We start from the raw sequence: 21,012 nt of genomic DNA, 5'->3' as shown, positions 1-21,012 counted from the left end.
GTCAGTATATTTTTCAGGAGGGGGAATATGCCCAACACATTTCCAGCAAAGTCCACATGAATGAATTTGTTTGGGAATTGCTGTTGCCTCACACCTTGTTTGAGAACACAAGTTTGTCTAAATGGAAAAACGAATGATTTTTCACAGTCCCTAACTCCTGCTCTCCATGAGCAGACAATGGTCCTGGTTCCTGGGTATTATCATAGGCAAAGGAGGGAATTTTTGTGATGGGCACTTATTAAAACATTGGTTTTAACAGTGCCACATATCAGAGCAGGGACACTTACACAGGGTCTGTCCTGTAAGAACCAGGAAATGGAGTGGAGTTTATACCTGGTCAAATAAATGGGGAAAACCTTCACAAAAAACAGTTGCTTTTTTTTTTTTGTTTGTTTAAAATTTCCTTTAAAATTTTTATTTATTTTACCAGTTCCAAATTAAGCTAGTCTTCAGATCTTAGGATATGAATAATTGCTGGTAATACATTGAGACAGGCCACTTACATGGTATTCTATCTAATTCTGCAGATACTTAGAGACAAGCAAATTGGTGGGAAGTTGTTCTGCATGGAGGAGTGTGGCAGCAAGCTTATTTATAAGGCTTGCATCCCCATAGTATTTAGGGCACCATATATAAAAAGAGCATGTTTTGTTCCAAGAGGACACATGCAATTCAGGGTATGGTTATTTCCTTAAATTAGATTATTTTGTAAATAAGATTTTGCCATTTCAGGAACAATTATACAGTTTTCAGTAGTAATTGCTCCCAGAAAAGCACTCTATCTTCCACTGCACTGAGCTACGCAATTGAGATAGGTGAATATCAGACAGATGGAATGAGAAGCTGCATATTTTAATCCTTCTGTAAAGTCTCTCTCCATAAAATAAATTGGGGAAAAGAGAAATAGAAAATCATGGCTTTTTCATTAGTTAAATGATGATTTTTATTACATATTTCAAAATCTCCCTTAGCATCAATACTAGATCATTCTCTGTTCTCATTACAATTGTGGGGGCATGGATCAGCATTCACATCGCACTCCCAGTCAGTTCCCACCTGGGCCAGGTTGGAAGTTAATAATCCCAACAGTGGACCAAATTCGGTTATGAATCCTGGTCACATGCCACCCGAGGCACGTTGTGCATATGCCAAGACGACTACAATTGTGCAACCGAGTCACACACTGAATTTCTATAAATATAAAGAAGTTCTCAATAGTTTTGCTGTAAGATTTTTACCCAGTGCCTGTGCAGTTTTAGGGAAATTAGTAAATCAAATAAACCTTTGATTAAGTTAAACTACTATAAGAGAGCAATACCCTTCATATACTTTTAAGCTTGTAAATGCATTAACAACAAGAATGAAAAATACCACCAAGCATACGTAGGCACAAATAAAGCTGCTTTTGGGGCCCAATCCTGTAATTCACCTCCTGCTTAACTCAATGGGACCTGCTTGGTACTCAGCATTTTTAAGCCTTGCTGCTGAGGTCATATGCAGTTCCCATTATTTAAGTTCAAAATAAAGTTTTGTAATTTCTTGACTGCCCTCATTCTGAAATTTCCTTCATTTAACTTCACTGGGCCCTTGTAGCTCTTACTTTGATTTATAATTGGACAAATGACAGTCTCCATATCTTTAAATATTATTTTCTCTACTTAACTTCAACTTTATTGGCTCATTGTAGCACCTTTTGAATCTGAAAACAGCAAGATGGGATTACAAGCCTTAAAGTGGAATAAAGCATTAATCTCCGTTTATGGGTAATTAGGTATTAAAAATTATGCCAGAATGCAAATGATGGGCTGCGGAGAATGGCAGTGTTAATCACACCAATGTGATTTTAAGGTCCATGCTCTTGCAGCCTGCCAGAGATGGAAGTTAAATACTTGTGCATCTCTGAAAAACTGGGAATGCCAACTTTCAAGGGGTACAAATGTTTACTTCTAGCTCTGCTGTTTGAGAAATACCAGACCAGAAAAATCCCACTGATCCCTCTGGCTAGCACTGTTTTTTCCACACTATTCCAGGATTTAAAATTTACCAAGTACAATCATCAATTCATAATTTTATGTCAGTATTTATGTTTTTGGGTTTTGTTTTTTTTAATTTGAAGGGGTTTGGGTTTTGTTTGTAGGGAGTGTGTGTGGTGGGGAGAGATGCATGGGCTGACCAAGGGAACAAAACCACCCTTAATCTGCTACATTTCAGGGAAAATAAGATGCACTAAAACTAAAAAGATAGATATATTTAGTTTCAGGTTCTAAAGGATGAAGGAATCATGACCTTAATTATAAAAAGAGGCCTATGTCTCCCCCCTGAGAAATTCAAAAGAGTTGTAATATGCTATTTTAGAGTTTCCTCCTGCACTTGACCAGCTATGTTCCACGTACTGCACGTCAATCAAAATGGCTAGACCAGAGCATTTGAAGATCTCATTGAGATACGGTGAGGTGAAAGCATGTCACTTTCTCAGGCTAGTGGAGTATATAGGTTCTCAGATAAAAATCCCATTGGGAATTGGAGTCTGGTTGTTCACACAGAAGTAGTGTGCATCACTAAGAAAACAGGTCAGCATTGGTTGGGCTCCACTTCAGCAAAGCCTGCAGTGGTCATAACCTTAGCACTATCCTGCTCCACCATTTCTTCCAATAAATATTGGCTGTCACTTGGTGGAGCAAGGTGGGAGCATATTAATACCAGCTGCCTCAATAGACATAAGAATAATCTTCAGATCTTTTACTCAGTATTGTGTGTAAGTGGCATTAAAATCAGATTTGGGGGGTTATTTAAGTCACAGCCTGCATTACTGATAGTGAAGAAAGTCCATACAGTAAGCCCTGAGCAATCAGAATAAGATAAAAACTACAAACTGAATGATGGCCCTGATTCTTCCCTCAGATTTGCAACCCAAAATTTGTTTGATGGCTGACAGCAAAACACTTGTGTGTTTCACAACGCCAAGAACAGAAGAGCAAAATGTTCTGAAATGTTATGGAGAATGATTTGCCACTGAAATACCGTCAGATCTGATGGAAGATACTAGTAATTAATATATGTTCAAAGCAGGACTCTCCCTCAATTTCAACAGGAAGTTCTCTTAAAAACAAAAAAGATGGCAAGACAGCCCAGTATTCTCACCAATTCAAGTAGATATTTTGCAAACTTTTAAAATCCCTTACAACATGCAACTTAAAATAGTAAAGATTAATTTGAGAACTGCTCATAACAGTTCAGGCACATAGTTTTAATTTTAAAAGTGTTTATAGGAACCTCATTTTTACTTTGTATTATTAGATGTAATAATCTGGCTATAGAAAGATTTCTTCTGGAGAGGACAGAAGACAGCACATGATGTCAAGTAATCAGAGGCAATTTCTGGAGTCAGGGATGAACAGTGTATTTAGAATTAAGAGCTCACTAACATTTCAACTCTGTGCAGTTTATATATTTAACTGAGCATATTCAAGTCACAGACACCAAATAAAAACTCTTACAAAAGAAACTGAAAAGGGTCTTAAGAAAATCTTATAACAATCTACTGGAGACTCTGTAGTGTTTATAGAAGATTGTAGACACACACGTCTTAGGAGACAGTTTACACCCACACATACACAGGAAGCGCACCCACTCTACACATGCAGGATTAATTGCATTTGGGAGTATAATTCAAGAAGCGTTTATGCCAACTGTATTTTATGAACACAGTTGTCTTCGAGAGAATTTAAAAAAAGTCACTGAAACAAAGATTTTAGATTGAAGACACCCTCCTTTGCTGTCTAGCAACAGCAGAAGAATGTTAATGTAATAATTAAAGAAAATACATTACATTAAAGACAAAACATGATATTTGCAATAAATATTTACCTAGATGTAGAGGTAAATAAATGAGAAATAACTTAGTTTGCCAAAACAACTGTAGTGTAAGAAAAAGAACTGCATGTGATACGCATGTATTTTGGGTTTACAACAGACTTCTTTGCAACTTTCATATCATAGATCACTACACAAGAGATATTACTTTCCACCTGCAGTATCTGCCTTTGTGTTTTACCCTGTTTCAAGCAAGCAAACATTCCTAAACAGTATTTCCTAACAAAATGTTCTATCATTTAAACAAAGGATCAAAGGCTCCCGGATGGTTCAAATCAGCTATTGCTACAAAAGATACAAAATGCTGCAAATTATCTGTGAGGCAAAGTTAACTGTCAGGTCTGGCTTCATATAAAATAAACCTTCCTCCCCACTGTCGAGATACATAAGACATGCTATCACAGACACTGAGATGCTCAGATAAGGAGCCTGGTCCTAAACCTTTACCTCTGAACATGGAGGAGTAAAACTGAAGAGAAAGCCAAAACGAAGGTGGATCAGGAGGCAGATAGAACTGGGTAGTTTGTGACACTCTACTGATTGTGTGTTATTTTGCTAAAACCAGATCTTGCGCTAACAAGAGTGATAAATACCTGACCAGAGACACACAGCGTGTTGGAGTGTTAGCAAAACAGGAGTAGTTTAGTGGGAAAAGGAGGAATATGGAGTTCTTGATTTTCCTCAGATCCATACTATGCATTTCAGCAGTCACTGTTACCATAACCGTCCCTCTGGTCACCCCCACCCCCACCCACTCAGCAGAATAAAGGCAGCCGGCATCTGGCAGGGCTTCTGGATGTGTCCATACATGGTCCCTTCCCCACCACTCCCTATCCTGTTCTCATATAGCCACATATTCAGAAGTGGTCACTCCTTTGGGGCCGTCCAAGCTCCGACCGCGGGGCCCGATTTTCAGAGCTGCTGAGCACACACAGCTGCCCCCAGCTTCAGCCGGAAGTGCAGGCACTCAGCACCCTGAAGAGCCAGGCTCTGGTGTTTCCCGCCGGGCCCCCAACAGCAGCAAAAGCCACTGGGCTAGGGGTACCCTGAATACTCAGCTCTCCGCCCACCTGGGCTCAGGACGAAGCCTCACCCGAGCTCGGAGAGCAGGTAGCTGGACAGGGGAGAACCAAACGCCCGGGCACCAACCAGCGTCCGGAGCAGGGTCTTGCTCTGGAGCGGCCGCCCAGACCCTGCTCCCGAAGAGGCGAGGAGGACTAGAGCGTGCGCAGCCGCCGGGCCCGGGGAGCCGAGGGAGAGGGCGCGGCCGTCCCGGGGGTTGGCGCAGGTGCCGCCGCCCGTCCCCACGCTCTTCCCGCCGCGGGGCTCCTACCTTCCAGTACCGAGCAGAGTTTGTCCAGGGCCATCTTCTCTCCGGGGCGGGGGCGGCACGTCTCTGCCGCTCCTGGCCCAGGACCGAGCGCCGGGGTGGCAGCGAGTCAGAGGCGAGGCATAGCCACGTCCGCACGGAGCCGGGGGCGCCGGAGCGCAGCAGCGGGGGAGCTGCCCGGTGGCTGGTGCAGCTAGGCGGGTTCAGGTCTCCGCCCTGGCCATGGCCGGTGCCCCGGGCTCAGGGGAGCCGCCCCGCTGGCAGCGAGCTCAGCCAAACCCCTCCGAGCCTGGAGCCTTCGCTGCCGCCGCGCTCAGTCCCATCGAGCGGGGGGTGGGTGGAGGCTGCCGCCGCACAGAGTGCCGGGGCGCGCTGCTCCCCCCGGGGTCGGCAGCTCGGCGGCTCCCGGTTCAGCTGCAGCCGCTCACTGAAGCTCATTTAAAGGGGGGGGGGTGTTTGCCGGAATGAGCCGCTTGTACGCATGTTCCCTCCCCCTTCCCGCGCCAGCAGGGCCGCTCCCCTCGGAACCCGCCCGGGCAGGGGGCGCCCCACACAGGGCTAGCGGGAGGAAGGCAGCGGGTGCGAGAACGGAGAGCTGTGAGGAGGACGAGGGGAGGCTCCCGGCGGGCACGTCCCAGCCCTGGGGCGAGGGGAGGCTCCCGGCGGGCACGTCCCAGCCCCGGGGGGCGCACAGGTGCCGGCAGCCCTGCCCCGCTCCCAGGGATTTCCCCCTCTCTGGGGAGGGCCGTGTGGAGCACGGGCAGTGAGAGGGAGAAGGTGCTGGGCCCGCCGGGGCAGGTCCCCGCCGCTGGGGAGCCCACGGTGAGGCAGGAGCCCGCTTCCTCCCTCCTCCCCCCCAGTTGGCCGGGGTCCCTGCCAAGTGAAGGGCGGTGTCCGTTCAGGGTGGAGCAGGTCCCCGGCGCCCGGTAGCTGCAGAAAAGCAGCGTCAGCAGTTCGGGGAGGCAGCGCGTGGCCGGCGCGGCGCCTCGCCCCGCTCCATTGTGCCGCCTGCAGCGTCGGGGCCGGGAAGAGCCCCGCGCACGCTGCTGCCTGGCGGGGAGTGACGGCTAAAATGGAGCGATGATTTTACATGGAGTTAATAAAAAGGCGCACTTAGCTGGCTGCCTGGCCCCGGCTCCCCGCTCTCGGGCTAGCTGGCGGGGGGGGGGGGGAGCTGTCAGGGAAGGGGGGAGAAGAATCTCCTCAGGCAGCGAGGGAGGCAGTGGGCTGGCTGGAAGGCACTTTCGTCGAAGCAGGGACATGATTATGGCTCTCAGCTGAGCGAGGAAACCGCGGGTCGTAGAATCAAAGCCTGGCCAGCAGAGAGACCTGCCCTGTGTCTACAAACTCGGCTTGGTTGAGTGAGCGCAATGGACGTGTTCGGCCGTTTCAGGCTTGTGGTGCTGAGCTTTTTTAAACAAATGATGGAGACATGAAATGGCACGTAGCGTGTTTCCACTCCAGCCACTCGCGGCTCGGAGGATGGGCACAGCTGTGAGGGGTTAGATTAGTAACGGGCTGTAAGTACTCTTCATATGCGCGCAAGTGCTTTCTCAGGTGAGCAGCTGGGCGGCACATGTAAATTCATTTAGTCGTTTTCCGTCTTCTTCAAATGTCACAAGTGAAATACATTAATTGGGGGTGTCTCCGCCTAGTTCACAGTGGACGTTTGCCTTCGTTCCAAAAGTACCCCACTGTTGGGTGGGCTTGACAACCGTTTGTTCAGGAACCGCAAGAAGTGGAATAACAGGACTCTATCAGGTCATAGATATGTGGAGAACCTTGCCTCAAAAGAGTTGCTAGTTACTGCAAGTTTTCTTTTGTTTTTATGAGCATAACATATCCTCCCCTTCACTGTTAGATTCTCCCCTTAGAGGCTTCCCACTATTGCTGCTTGTCCCTGCAAATTTGCTACTATATTTTGTGCCATATCAGACTACAGGTGATATGTCTATCATGTTTAAAATTAGCATCTGGTCCCCTTTAGTCAAAACAAAAATAGCATTATCAGTTTCTAGAGACTGTTTAGTTCAATATTTGCATTTTTTTCCCAAGGGCAACCCATGCAGTAGTGTATTGTGTTGTAGTTCTAAACTTCAAAGTAGTCAAGAGCACCCTACTCTTGGTCCCTTCCTGCATTTCACCTGTCAGTGTTCCAGTACCTTATGCAGCAATTTGGAACTGACTTCAGAGCTAATAAATCTAGCAAACTGCCTGCAAATTAGATGGACACTTGCAACTGTTGTATTTTACATATATTTTGTACATATGTAGTAGTAGGATTTAAAATTATATAAAATACAAACATAAAATCCTAGTACTACTACACTGTGAAGCACAGACTCTACTGTGGCCATCTCAATGCAAACCTGAACTTGTTTTTGGCACTACAGTGATGGATACTATAGGAATATTTAAACTAGACAGAGTAAACTTGATCTAGAAGTGAGAGACAAACATGCCCCCCCCCATGATGCCAGTTCATAGTATTATTACAGCAGAAGCATACTTTAGTAGTGAATTTGTTGAACTTCTCATTCTATGATTAAAGGTGCTATAAATGTGCAATGTATTACAGCTAAATTCTGCAAACACTATTGAAGTTAGTGGGACTACTCATGTTTGTGAAGTTAAGCAGAAGCATTTGCAGGATCAGACTAATGGCACAGTTGTAACAGCTGCTGAGCTATAATAAAACACTGTCTTGCTTTTGCATTAAAACTGATTTTGTGCCGCCTCTCTTCCAAACGCCTCTACCCTAAAATTGCCAGAAGTCCTCTGTTTCAAATTTGCTTTGAGTTCTGCTTTGTTTTTGTTGTAATAGTGTTTGAAATAATGTTAGAGGCATGCTGAGTAGCAGATGGGTGCCTGTTTATTTTATAAATCACCAATAGTCTATAGCCAGTGGACAATTTTGGACCACATTTGAAGTGCTTAGGATATTCTGTGTTTTATGCTAGGCACATACAAAAATAGGTGTTAATCATAGAGAGTTGGAGAGGAGTTGGGAACTTGTTTAGTGATCATAGAATCATAGAATATCAGGGTTGGAAGGGACCCCAGAAGGTCATCTAGTCCAACCCCCTGCTCAAAGCAGGACCAATTCCCAGTTAAATCATCCCAGCCAGGGCTTTGTCAAGCCTGACCTTAAAAACCTCTAAGGAAGGAGATTCTACCACCTCCCTAGGTAACGCATTCCAGTGTTTCACCACCCTCTTAGTGAAAAAGTTTTTCCTAATATCCAATCTAAACCTCCCCCACTGCAACTTGAGACCATTACTCCTCGTTCTGTCATCTGCTACCATTGAGAACAGTCTAGAGCCATCCTCTTTGGAACCCCCTTTCAGGTAGTTGAAAGCAGCTATCAAATCCCCCCTCATTCTTCTCTTCTGCAGACTAAACAATCCCAGCTCCCTCAGCCTCTCCTCATAACTCATGTGTTCCAGTCCCCTAATCATTTTTGTTGCCCTTCGCTGGACTCTCTCCAATTTATCCACATCCTTCTTGAAGTGTGGGGCCCAAAACTGGACACAGTACTCCAGAACTATTTTATTGTCTGGGCTTGTCTGACAGACTATAAATGGCTTGTATGAAAATTCTTAGTGAGATACAGCCCCCAAATATGAGATGTTAGAGGCCCTTGTGTTTTCCATCTGCTATCATAATGTAAACATATTTAATGTCATGTTGAAAAAGTTATTCAGTGTAGAGTTAGGAACATCACAATTTAGCCAACTTCCTAAGTCTCACAGAGGCCTCCGGCAATCCTTAGAAAGTTTGCCAGACAGTTGGCCAAGTTGCAGTGCCCCCACATGCATACTCTCTGTCACGTAAAGCTTTACGGGATCATTGCTTCTTGCCTGCATACACATAGCCAGAACAGTACCTGAGAACAAACATTGAGACTTCAGGACAGGTTTATCTCATTAGCGACTTATTTTCCATTTTCCATTGGTTGAGTGAGTCCATCCTTCTTTATGGTTAAATGTCATCCACAGAAAAATAAATACTTTTCCAGGTTTGAAGGCAATCATTCCCCTCTCCTCAGTAGAATTTAATGTGTCACTGATTACATGTGCCTTAGGCCCAGAATGAGCCCAGCTCCTCCTCGGCCCAGCTCATAAAATGTGGGCAATAATGTAGAAACAAGGGTTAGTGTATGGGATCATGTATACTTGGCATCATAATTTTTTATAATAATGGTTTAAAGAGATCTACAGGTATTTATAAATCCATGTATAAAACTAATCATTGTGGTTAATATTTTTAAAGTGACATATGAAAATTTTATTCCAGCATCTTCTCCAAATTTATAGCCCCAATAAGAAAAAAATGTTGTAGAGAAGAATGGAGGATGGCAGTGGTACAGTCAGCAAACCACTGTAGTGGCTTTTCCCAATTTAAGATGTCTTGTAGCTGTAGATCTCTTTATCCAAAAATAACACCACCTAAAGGGAAAATGGAGCAGCAGGCGCAATTAGTTGTTGGGGAGAAATTAACTGTTGCATTCTGGGAGATGAGAACAATGAAGACTCATATTTATTTCAGCAACCATTTGTCAGCTGGCTAGTTGATGGTTTCTGCATAGGTGAGATTTCACATTGAAGAAGCCTCCAGCTAGCATTGTTCACCACGGTTGAGTATTGTGGATGTGTTCTGAAAGTTTATATAGTTAGAACAAGTTCTCACCACCCAATTACTGTGAAGAGCACTTGGAAATACACAGTCTAATTACAGTCACATCCTTGATCTTACTGTTAGTGATGGCAATCTTGCTGAAAATTTTTGTTTTTGACACCTGCAGTATGGAAAGCCTAAGTAAGGTAATAAACATCTTATTGTAACTTAATGTTTAACAATAAAACAGTATTTAATACTGATGATATGTAATGCTTAGAATGTATTGTTCATTATCATTATAGGGAAAGCTGTGTGTTGCAACTAGAATCTGTTTCATAATAAAGCTTTTATTAGAAAAGCTTCTAGTCTGTTTACAAATAAAACTTTAAAAACAATCTGAGTATAAACTGATGCAATGTTGGATTATTGAGTGTGCAAAATATCCTGAAACAAAATCGAAGAGAGGCATAGAACTGACTCATTCAACTCATTGAGATGTTTGTTAAGAAACTGACCAGTACACATGGGATATGTCAGATTACCTTATATATACACATACACAAGAAGCTGGTACCAGTGAAAGCTTCACAGATTAGTAGAAGTATATCATGGATGGTTCTCCTCCTCTTGTATGAGAGCTCATTTTTAAGTGTCATGACAGTTACAGAAATAAATTATTCTAACCATGATCTACGATGGACATAATCAGTTTAGTTTACTAGCCCTGTTTTCCTCTACTAACAGCTCAATGTTGACAGGAGAATATAGTATCAGAGGTTAATGGGTGACAACAGATTATGGGGCAGTGACCACTCATACAGTGAAACAGACCAACAAGGCTACAATATAAAGATAGCACCAACGATAATATTTGTTTGCACTTAAGCAACTAACATGCTTGATTTAATAAACATTTATTATGAATGCACATTAACAGATTTAAATACACAGTGAATCATGTAAATGCAAACCATTTTAAGAACAAAGGAAAACTGTATTACATAAAACAAAAGCATGATTGTTTTCAGGGAACATGTATTACCATTGCTGCAGTCTAATCTGGATGATGGAAAGCTATCAACATTTTGAATATACAGAACTGAGCTTCTCTTCAGACATAATCATCACTCTCTTCCTACAGAATTTGGGGACAGTAGCATAACATGCCCTCAAGTAAGAAGTTTACATCAAGGACTTGATATGAACTATAGAATACCTCAGCCCTTAATCATGAATGGCCTCTGGGGTGGAAACAGGCAGGCAAAACATAGGACTCCACCCCAGTCTCCCTTACAGGTTTTTCTATAAGCTTCCCCCCAAGAAAATCAAATTCCATTCATAATCTTGATGGCTATTTGCTTTCATAATTAAATTTAAGTATAGTCACATTGATACACATCAGTACTCAAGCAAAATTCTTCTGATCACATCCATTCTAGGAAGGCATAATTTTTACATATTTTGGATTATGATAATTAATTTCTGTATAAACTTAGGTTTTATTTATTTTTTAAAATTTGAATGCTTCATGCCTAGAACTAATATACATCAACAGTACAGATGTCCAATGATTAGTTATTTGGCTATTAGCTTTGTAGATTTAATTTAGTCATTCAGTAAATAAATTCTCATCTAACTATTGCATGTAAGGATTAAAACAAAGGAAAAAAGATCTAGACACTTTAGATCAAGCACCCCAAGAGTACAGTTATAGTAATTGATGTAAAATGTCTCATCTGATAATCTGCATTAGGTTAATTTACAGACATATAATTTATATTGCAGAAATGACAAGACCAATTCCAGCGGCACTAAAGGATTCTTCTCAGTGAAATGCTAACTTTATTTACACGTTACTTCTTTTCCGTCAAATGTTGTACTGGAACAAGTGGCAGTATGTAAACATTGGAACAAATGCAAAAAAATCCCTTACTAAGAAAAATAAATTGACAGTGTTGTTAAATAAAGGCCAATAACTGCCAGTATATACAAATTGTTTACTGAAAGCTCATATTGAGACATTCAGGTATGATTTTAGTGCTTTTCAAATAAATACCAAATAATGCAACATGTACAAATAACACACTAACAATACCTCAGCTCCCCCAATCTCCTTTACAAGTTGGAATTTCGTATTTTGATTAAGCAAATGAATAGCAGCTCCTTCATAGATCTTAAGGCATGTTACATAGCATCAAAATGGAACCGATGGGCTTCTTGTCGTTTCTCTCGGTCATCTGCTTTCTGAAAAATAAACCATAACACTTTATAGAATACAAGAAACAGCATAGCACATACCTTGCATTCTAATAGAAAATTAGTTGTCAACTGCCACAGAATGGCTATTTTTTCAACTCTGTCATTCAACAGAAGACAAAAAGCTAACTATCTGCCTCAACAATTAATACTTAATAGGTGTCAGTTTATAATAGCAATAATCTGTTCAAAATTGGCTGCTGCCGTTAATGATGAGATGTTTTAGTATTAATGACCCAATGCTTTGGGTTATTCTAATGAACGTTTTTTTCAAGGATTATTGCTTAAGTGGTTAAATGAAAAATGCTTTGAAGTGCGCTTTTATGTCATCTGCCTTGTAAAAGATGATAAATATTATTAGGAATGGTGAATTGGCTCTGAAGCAACCACACGTGGTCCCAGCTCTTGTAATTTAAGAACTAGATTATTTTAAAATTACTGTTAAGAGAACCAAAATTGAAAAATTTGACAAAAGGGACAGTAAGACTGTAGCAATTCAACCAATAATAGCATTAAGAACTGCAGATGAAAAATTGGGGCTCCACTTTGTTTGTGGGCATATGCATGTGTATAAACAGTGAACAACTGGGAAGGTAAATACATTTCTTTCCTTATTTGAGTGCTGTACATGTAGATCTGTCAAAACAACAGTGTTACTGACATGTGTGTGTTTATGGATAAATAAGGAGAGTATTCAGCTTGTACCTATATCTGTATGGTCTCTAGTTACATGTAGTAATTTTCCATGTATTTTATTTCCTCTCTCCAGTCCAGAATATTTTACCTATGTACTTCTTTCCAGGGTTTACTAATGTTGGATTAACTTTATTGGGAACTGAGATTAGCCTTATGTGACAAATAAACTGTTTGTCTGCAGCTACAGAGTCCTAACAACATTTCTAACATATACACGAGCAAGCAATGAATCGCTCTTTCAATTTATCCGACTTGCAAAATTCTTCCTGCTTGCTACTTGAGGCTAATACTTTTATTTTTAAGAGTGAGTAAAATATTGTTGGCTTGTCACCATCATGACATAGGCATGTGCCTGAGCTGGTAACCTTTCACAACAATTTTACTAGGTATCTATGCTATATCTCTCTCTATATTTCTATAACGAAAACTAGGTTGTGGGAAACATGGTATCACCTGCTCTGGCTCCATTCCAAAGATTTCGTTGTCACAGACCACACAAGTGTACAATTGGGCATCCTACTGGATTGTGTTCTACTAGATTTTGCTGTTTTAGTCTTCTGTGACAGGCTTACAGTTCTCAGTGTAGTTAAAGCATCCCCCCCCTTTAAAAACAATTTCCATTCAGTTGTGTTCTCTCTTTCTTTCATGCATTCTGAAAGTGTTAAAGACGATTTCTGAATTGACAATAATAATACTGATAGTTAAGTTTTAAAGTGCTGTCTATGTAAACTGATTAACCATCACATTATTCCTATGTGGTATCATGATCACTATATAGATGGGGAAACCAAATCAGTGTCTGAGTGATTTGCTCACACAGCAGGGCAAAGGGAGGCTGAGAATGCAGGAGTTCCGGGATCCTTGCTCATCTGACACCTATCTGAATGTTTAACTGGCCTTTTAGTTCACAAACACTGCCAGGCATACCAAGTCAAAAATGCAGTAATTTTATTTGACAGCTGTAATTACGGTATGCTAGGTAGCAGCACTTATTGGCTATCCTGCCAGTTGAATATTATTGTGCACTGAGAGTGGTTAAGAAAAATGGGACCACTTTTCTTTTGTGACATGAAAGAACCCTCTCAAAATGCTTCTTCAAATCAATGAATTTCTATACACTGTAGTGTATTTCAGCTATATACAACAAAACAACCAGTATGTCCATGATAAAATCACACACACGGTCTTAAATGTTAATGTTAGTACACTCAGTGAGGACACAAAATGACAAGGGATGTTTCCCTTCTCTCTGAATTACCAGCAGAACTAAAGAAGTGTAAGCTGGGGGTTTACATGTAGTTTTATTTCCAGACTCATTCCTTTAAATTCTGATCAAAGGCTGAGAGTGCAAGATATTCATCCTGGATATGAACTAGGGTGACCAGGTGCCCCATTTTATAGGGACAGTCCTGATATTCTGGCCTTTGTCTTATATAGGCACCTTTTACCCCCCACCCCTGTCCTGATTTTTCACACTTGCTGTCTGGTCACCCGAATATGAACTGAACATTTTCCATTTAGTTATGAATTATGGTTTTCCCTGAACTATCAGCACTTACCTGTTACTGCCAAATTTCCATTTTTATGACTCAAAATTAAAACTAAATACCAAATATCTGTTTCTAAGGTTTCAATAAGTCCTAAATTTTCCTAATTTTGTGAACAATAATATAGTCTGATACCTTTCAAGAATGAGAGGATTATTATAGATTGATGAATTTAGTGAATATCCCCCAAAACTTTTCAAACTGAAAAACACTGTTCAAAACAACACAGCTTAGGGCATATATTAAAATATTAGGAAGTTTAAAGTACAGTAAAGATACATGTAGAAAATCATTTCCACTTAATTAAGCTTACCTTTTCTTGCCAGTGCAATATGCCAATTATTGCTAAGATAAAAACACAGACTCCAATTAGGGCTATAGCTGTGAGCAGCACAATGTTACTTGGGGTCAGGTACAGCTTGGCACTCCAGCTACACAGAAGAGGAGAAGCAAAGGAAACCTCAGTCACTCTTCATTAGGAGAAAGAGTAGATTCAATAGAGATTATGTTTACAAAAATATAAAGGTAGTACGGTGACCCACGACTTGGTCTTCAAAAGCCAGGGGCTTTACTGAAAGACCTCCCCTAATAATGTTTACTTACAAATATAGGGTTTAATATCATTGCCATTTCCAACTAATGCCATCTCTAAGCTTAGTTTCTATTGAACTACTCACAGAAGTGCTATGGTTAGCCGCAGGGACTGACTCTTTCATTTAGGCACTCCTTAACGTGGCACTTCTTTTGCAGTGGGCATGGAAGGGAGCAAAATAAAATGCACAGGATAAGCCTCCAAAAAAGCCGTGCCTGAGACTTAGGTGAAGGGAAAAGAGCAGGGAAACAGTCCACCTGGCATGCTGCCTCTTTTGCCAAGAAAGCCCCTTTGCTGCAACACGGCACTGCAGGGGACTTGGGGAGCAGTCATTGTACATTTCCATCAGTCATCTGCATATCTACACTGTTCAGAAATTAATGCTGCATTAAGTTCCTCTCTGTGCCTACGTAAGTATCAGAACCCACTGTACAGGCATGGCAAGGACAGCCAATGACAGCTGTGCTTCCAGGGAAAAAGAGAGGCCAGGCAGCATCATGGAGGGTCATCACACTGTAGAGTAGTACTTCATTTCCTTGTAGATAATGAAGTGGGGGTTTCATAGGGTACGGATGCCTTGCTTCCTGTCTCCTCCACAAAATCCTGCATTTGGAGGGGAAATTTATAAACAAGTCTGCCTGACAAACTTTGTGGAGTTTCCTGAGTGCTCTTGGTTTTACTCTATCAGGGAACAATGTGACTTTAAATCAGGTTACAACAGGGCATTTCTATGAGATACAGAAATAGCAACAATTTCAGTATTTGTGACAAACATTTTTGCACATCCCATACTAGTAGAGTGTATTAAGAGACAAAGTTACTTAATCTTTCTAATCTGTTTTATTCCACTTTTTTGTACTTGGGTATTCATAACAATTGATTTTAAATCATGTAGTAAGTACCTTATGCACAGTACACTACGGACTATGAAACTAGAAAGATTTTTCACATCAGAATAATTTTTCACATTGATAATAAAGGTGTTTAAGATCCAGAAAGCTTACTCCTGAGTTGTAGCACATTTCTGTGCCATTAAAGACTACGTCCAAAAATATAGTTTTATTGGTTTCATATCCATCAGATGTGCCAGTGTGATATGGTGTTTTATGAAAACCAACCCTACTGATCACAGGGAGTTAAAAACAAGATGTCAGTAAAAAGAAAAGGAGTACTTGTGGCATCTTAGAGACTAACCAATTTATTTGAGCATGAGCTTTCGTGAGCTACAGCTCACTTCATCGGATGCATACCGTGGAAACTGCAGCAGATATTATATACACACAGAGATCATGAAACAATACCTCCTCCCACCCCACTGTCCTGCTGGTAATAGCTTATCTAAAGTGATCATCAAGTTGGGCCATTTCCAAATGGCCCACCTTGATTATCATGCACATTGTGAAGAGAGTTGTCACTTTGGATGGGCTATTACCAGCAGGAGAGTGAGTTTGTGTGTAGGGGGGTGGAGGGTGAGAAAACCTGGATTTGTGCTGGAAATGGCCCAACTTGATGATCACTTTAGATAAGCTATTACCAGCAGGACAGTGGGGTGGGAGGAGGTATTGTTTCATGATCTCTGTGTGTATATAATATCTGCTGCAGTTTCCACGGTATGCATCCGATGAAGTGAGCTGTAGCTCACGAAAGCTCATGCTCAAATAAATTGGTTAGTCTCTAAGGTGCCACAAGTCCTCCTTTTCTTTTTGCGAATACAGACTAACATGGCTGTTACTCTGAAACCTGTCAAGATGTCAGTACAGTCAGATAAGGCTGTAAGATAACTATAGCCAATCAAATGTAATCTCATTCTTTCCTTAAGTACAAATTGTTTGATATTGATTTTACTTAAGTATTTCAGCAAAATTAGCTGCAAGTGCCTCATTTGTGGTGATGGGATATAATGTTTTCAACCTGCAAACATAAAAATGTTAGCCTTTTAGAGAGCTGACATATTAGGCATAATCTACAGAATTTCTGTAAAAACAGATGGATTCACAAGAAACTGCATCCCTCCCTATCCTGCAGCTCTCCAGCACCTTCCCCTTAGGGGGCAATTTATCAGCCTCCCTGATGCCCTTTTCTGACTTTGTCTATGGGAGGAGTGATCTGGGCTTGCGATGTAAAGTCCACGTCTGCAGTATGGTTAGCTTAAGTAGTTCATTTCCTGCATGTCCAAATATTAACACAAAACCCTCTGAGCCATAGGTCCCTACATCCAAAAATCTCAAGGCACTTCACAGCCATTTATTTAGCCTCATACCTTTTTTACCTATAAACTGAGGCACAGATTTGTTAAGTTTTTGTAACTTTAACTACTACTTGGATCTTTTAAAAATATTTAAGTTATTCTGAAGAAAGATAAATTCAAGCCCATCACAAGTTTGTCATATTTTCAAATAGGAATAATCCACCTTTAAAGCTCACATTATTTTAAACATTCAGCTCAAACTTTGTGACCAAATAAGACATTGCCATTCAGGCCTCGCCTTCCACTCTCTGCTTCAAACTCCAGTGGCAAAATCTTCTAAGGTATGTATTACTGCTTACCTCTTATTATATATGCTTAAAAGTACAGCATTTTTTGTTTCTTTTAAATATTACATGATTGTTGCATGTAGTAGTTCAGTGCATATCTTATTTTTTTAAGTGACTCGCTCAAAGGCAGAAATTAAATATAGACCCCTTTTTGGATTAAATCAAAATTTATTGACCAATAAGGTCAGTCTCTGTAGTCAATAAACCTTGAAATAGACTGAAAAATGAAACCAATGTGTATTTTATTTCTAAATAAATTTGCAGAAAACATTCCTTCAGAAACACAAGGGGGGCAAATAAAAGTGCCCAAGAGGTTGGTTGTAGCTGAAAGTGGTACAACAGAATTTATAAAAATATCAATGGCAGTGAGACTGTATAGAAACTTAATTATTGCTAATTTGAAGAACAGTACCCTTGCATTACTTGCAAAGTACGCTTTGTCAATGAGATTTTATTTTTAAACAGGATTCCTAATATGTTTACAATTTTTGTATTTGGAGATGTGCGCATGTATTGTTGGCATGGGTGACTAAGTGCTGGCCATGGCCCCAGTTCAGCAAAGTACTTAAGAATGTGTCAAATTTTAAGCATGTCAATACATTAATACATTTTAAAGTTGGAAGAGACTATCATCATCATCATCTAATCCGACTTCATGCACAACATAGTTCATAGAATTTCACCCAGTAATTCCTGCATCAATTTCTGTTTGCACTAGTGTGTAATAATCTTTTAGAAAAATATCTAAGTGTACTGCAAGGCAGGCTGTCTTTCTAAAGAGATATGGTCTGTCTCACTGAGAAGTTAGGGGCTTTATGTAGAAATCACTGGGGAAGTTCTATCACCTGCGTTATACAGGCTATAATGGCCCCTTTCTGGCTTTAAAATCTATGAATCCTTCCAGACCTTCTACTACAGGACTACCCACATGCTTAAACTTAGACAAATGCTTAAGTACCTTGCCAAACTGGGGTCTGTTTGCATAAACTGCTCAATATTCTCCCATTTGGAGTATTAAAATAAGCACTTGTGTAAGTCTACTTAGAGAGATGAATTGAGTTGCCCAGAGTCACCAGCAGGGCAACGCCAGAGCTGATAATGAAACTCAGCTATTCTGAGTCCCAGTCCAGTGAGCTATTAGGTCCCACTGAATTGAGTCAAGAAGCAAGTAATTTACCTGACTTCTTATTCTGGCACCATTTGTAGGCTAGCCAGTAAGAATCAACCAATTTTAAAATAGCTTCTAACACAGCTTATAAAATTAAGGAGATAGCCAAACAGATCATAGTGTTATCCTTGAGGAAATCCCATGGTCCAGTTACACATTTTTTTAAAAAAAGGGCAAAAGTGTCTTTTATATACTTTATATAATAGACTGTCCACTCAATTAAAAATTTAAGTCAGTCAATCTGCTAATATACAATGAATATTTGGTATCCTACAGATAATATTATATTGCATAGAAGTACAGATAGAAAGAAAAATGGATCTTTTAATACGTGAAGTACACATAGGCCTAATGCCACCCACTCCATCCAAACACCCAGAACTAAGGAGAGGTTCAGATCCAGAGCTGGACATATTGCTCATGCCTATGTCAGATTTGAACTCTTGGGGTGAGGAGACTTCCATCTATTTTTAATGATAGCAATGGAGCACATGGAAGGGCAAATTTCCAAAACAGGGTACAACTGGCGGACCTACCCAAGACGTGCACACACCCACTGTGGTTTAAAAAAAAAAGGTACAACCATGGGTATAAACAAGCAAATGTAGTAATAGTGTAGCTAGACTCTAAGGTCCTGCACCTGCAGTGGGCCTGTTTGTGGTGCACATGTGGGGTTTTACAAGTGCACAGATTTAACTTTGAAGCCTTATGAGGATGATTATGTATCAGTCAGCACTGTTCTATATTTCACTGCTGATCAATGCAGCTACTCTGGAAATGAGGGTGACTCCTGAGTAGTAACCTTTCCCCCTGGGATTTGACCCATCTGTTCTCAACCCATTGTGCTTAGCACTGAAATTTTGGCCCTTGATGTTTGGTCTTTGTTCACCCAGTCTTAAAAATGTTTTGGCTTTAAGAGACAGGGAAGGGAACTTTTATTATGAAGAAGGATTAGGGAGAAGAGTCTGATGACAAGGGTCAAATTTGTCAGAAAAGGGGGATGTTTAAGCTCCACTCAATTGCAGAATAGCTGGATGTTTCACCTAAATTGATCATCAGTGAAATAGTAAAGTGTAAACTATAAATCTTCATTAGGATTCAAAGTTAAAACCCCCTTGAGATGAATTAAGCAGTTCTCTCTAAAGTGATACTGTTCAGTTTGACTGGCTGCAGACTTGAGAGAACAGACCATTTTGTCCTGATAATTTGTATATTTGAAGAGAATAGAGGATTCATTCCTTAGGCAATTTCTTCCTATTTTATTATATTACTGGAGGAAAGAATCAATTCTGTCAATAGAAGAATGGATTAATATCCTTAATGCCTGTTTATCATTGGAAAAGGCTATTCAGAGAGAATGATGATTCACTGGGACTTTTGAGAAAATGTGGAAGTACTGCTTGGGGATTTAAGGAATCTGAAAAGGATTTAAATACAAATTAGGATTGCATCCCGTATACTTCTCTAGGCTGTAGAAATAATTTTTTTTTAAAGGGGTTTCTTTCCTGTTTAGGAATATCAGATGTGTAAAGTCTGGTCTTCCCTTATTTTTGTAGAGGACATCCTTGATGTGTCACAGCAGCTGCACTGTGTGCACTCTCATCTTAACTGAAAGCAAAAGTACAGAGGGATGCGCTTGAATCTGTATGTTTGACTCCGTAATAAACACTTCCTTTCACCAAAATGTTAGTCACTGAAGTTATATAAGAAAGTTTTAAACAGCCTGATTAAAATCATCTTCCTCTCAACTGCTCATCTTCTCTCTTGACTCATGATATCATTTCACTCGTTTTTCCCATCATTAAAACCTCCAGTCATGGGGTGTGACTGGAGCTCAAGAAGACATTCCCAAGCTGTCTTTAATTTAGCTATCTCGGATCCCGGAGCAGTTAAGTCCACACAGAATCCTGGTTAATTACTTGTAGGGCTAGTCTGCACTAAAGCACATGCTGGTGCAGCTACAGTACTTTGGGACATCAGGTAGCTAGATTACAGCTAGCTCAGGTATGTCACCTTGAGCTGCAATCATGCTATTTAAATGAAATCTGGATATAATCTTAGGAAATGTCTATGTGTAGTGAAAGTTTTGAATATGTATATTTCTCCTGTTTTCACATAATCTCCAATATTGAGTTCCACCTATTGTCAGTCTACAGTGTCCATATCTGCATGTGTTTCCTCTATGAGAAAACTAAACCCAATAATTTGAAAGCAAGAGGATTTAGAGAGATTTCTGTACGTGGGAATCTTTAAAATACATAAGGCTAGAATGTTAAATCTTATTCACCTGACTGATGTTATTCTTGTGCTTAATCACTAACGCAACATAGTTTATATAAAAGGGATGTCACATCTCATCTCTTCTCATATTTGATTCTACAGTAAAGTTATAATG

General features: G+C 40.6%; 3 protein-coding genes across 13 annotated transcripts in view; 1 reads left to right on the top strand and 2 right to left on the bottom strand.

The window, feature by feature from the left end:
- The window catches only part of NETO2 (neuropilin and tolloid like 2), a 52,269-nt gene extending 46,010 nt beyond the window's left edge, over positions 1-6,259 (bottom strand). For 5 of the 11 annotated variants that reach the window (XM_073307744.2, XM_078848100.1, XM_078848101.1 and 2 more), the window contains exon 1: positions 5,207-6,257. In XM_073307744.2, coding sequence (XP_073163845.1) covers positions 5,207-5,240 — 34 coding nt within the window. In that variant the 5' untranslated portion in view covers positions 5,241-6,257. Of the gene's footprint in view, positions 1-5,206 lie in introns of all 11 variants that reach the window. The other 6 variants (XM_073307743.2, XM_073307745.2, XM_073307747.2 and 3 more) reach the window with 5 other exon arrangements.
- LOC140896254 (borealin-2) overlaps positions 1-21,012 on the top strand; it is a 185,346-nt gene that overhangs the window by 157,829 nt on the left and 6,505 nt on the right. The window lies entirely within an intron of this gene.
- Positions 10,694-21,012, bottom strand: part of ITFG1 (integrin alpha FG-GAP repeat containing 1) — a 212,439-nt gene continuing 202,120 nt past the window's right edge. Inside the window, exons 17-18 of the mRNA XM_073307742.2 lie at positions 14,636-14,753; positions 10,694-12,067 (exon numbers count right to left, since the gene is read on the bottom strand). Coding sequence (XP_073163843.1) covers positions 12,008-12,067; positions 14,636-14,753 — 178 coding nt within the window. The 3' untranslated portion in view covers positions 10,694-12,007. The remainder of the gene's footprint in view (positions 12,068-14,635; positions 14,754-21,012) is intronic.

Source organism: Lepidochelys kempii, chromosome 12 (assembly GCF_965140285.1).
Source record: "Lepidochelys kempii isolate rLepKem1 chromosome 12, rLepKem1.hap1, whole genome shotgun sequence".
Lineage (NCBI taxonomy): Eukaryota > Metazoa > Chordata > Testudines > Cheloniidae > Lepidochelys > Lepidochelys kempii.
This window is presented reverse-complemented; position numbering and strand designations above follow the sequence as displayed.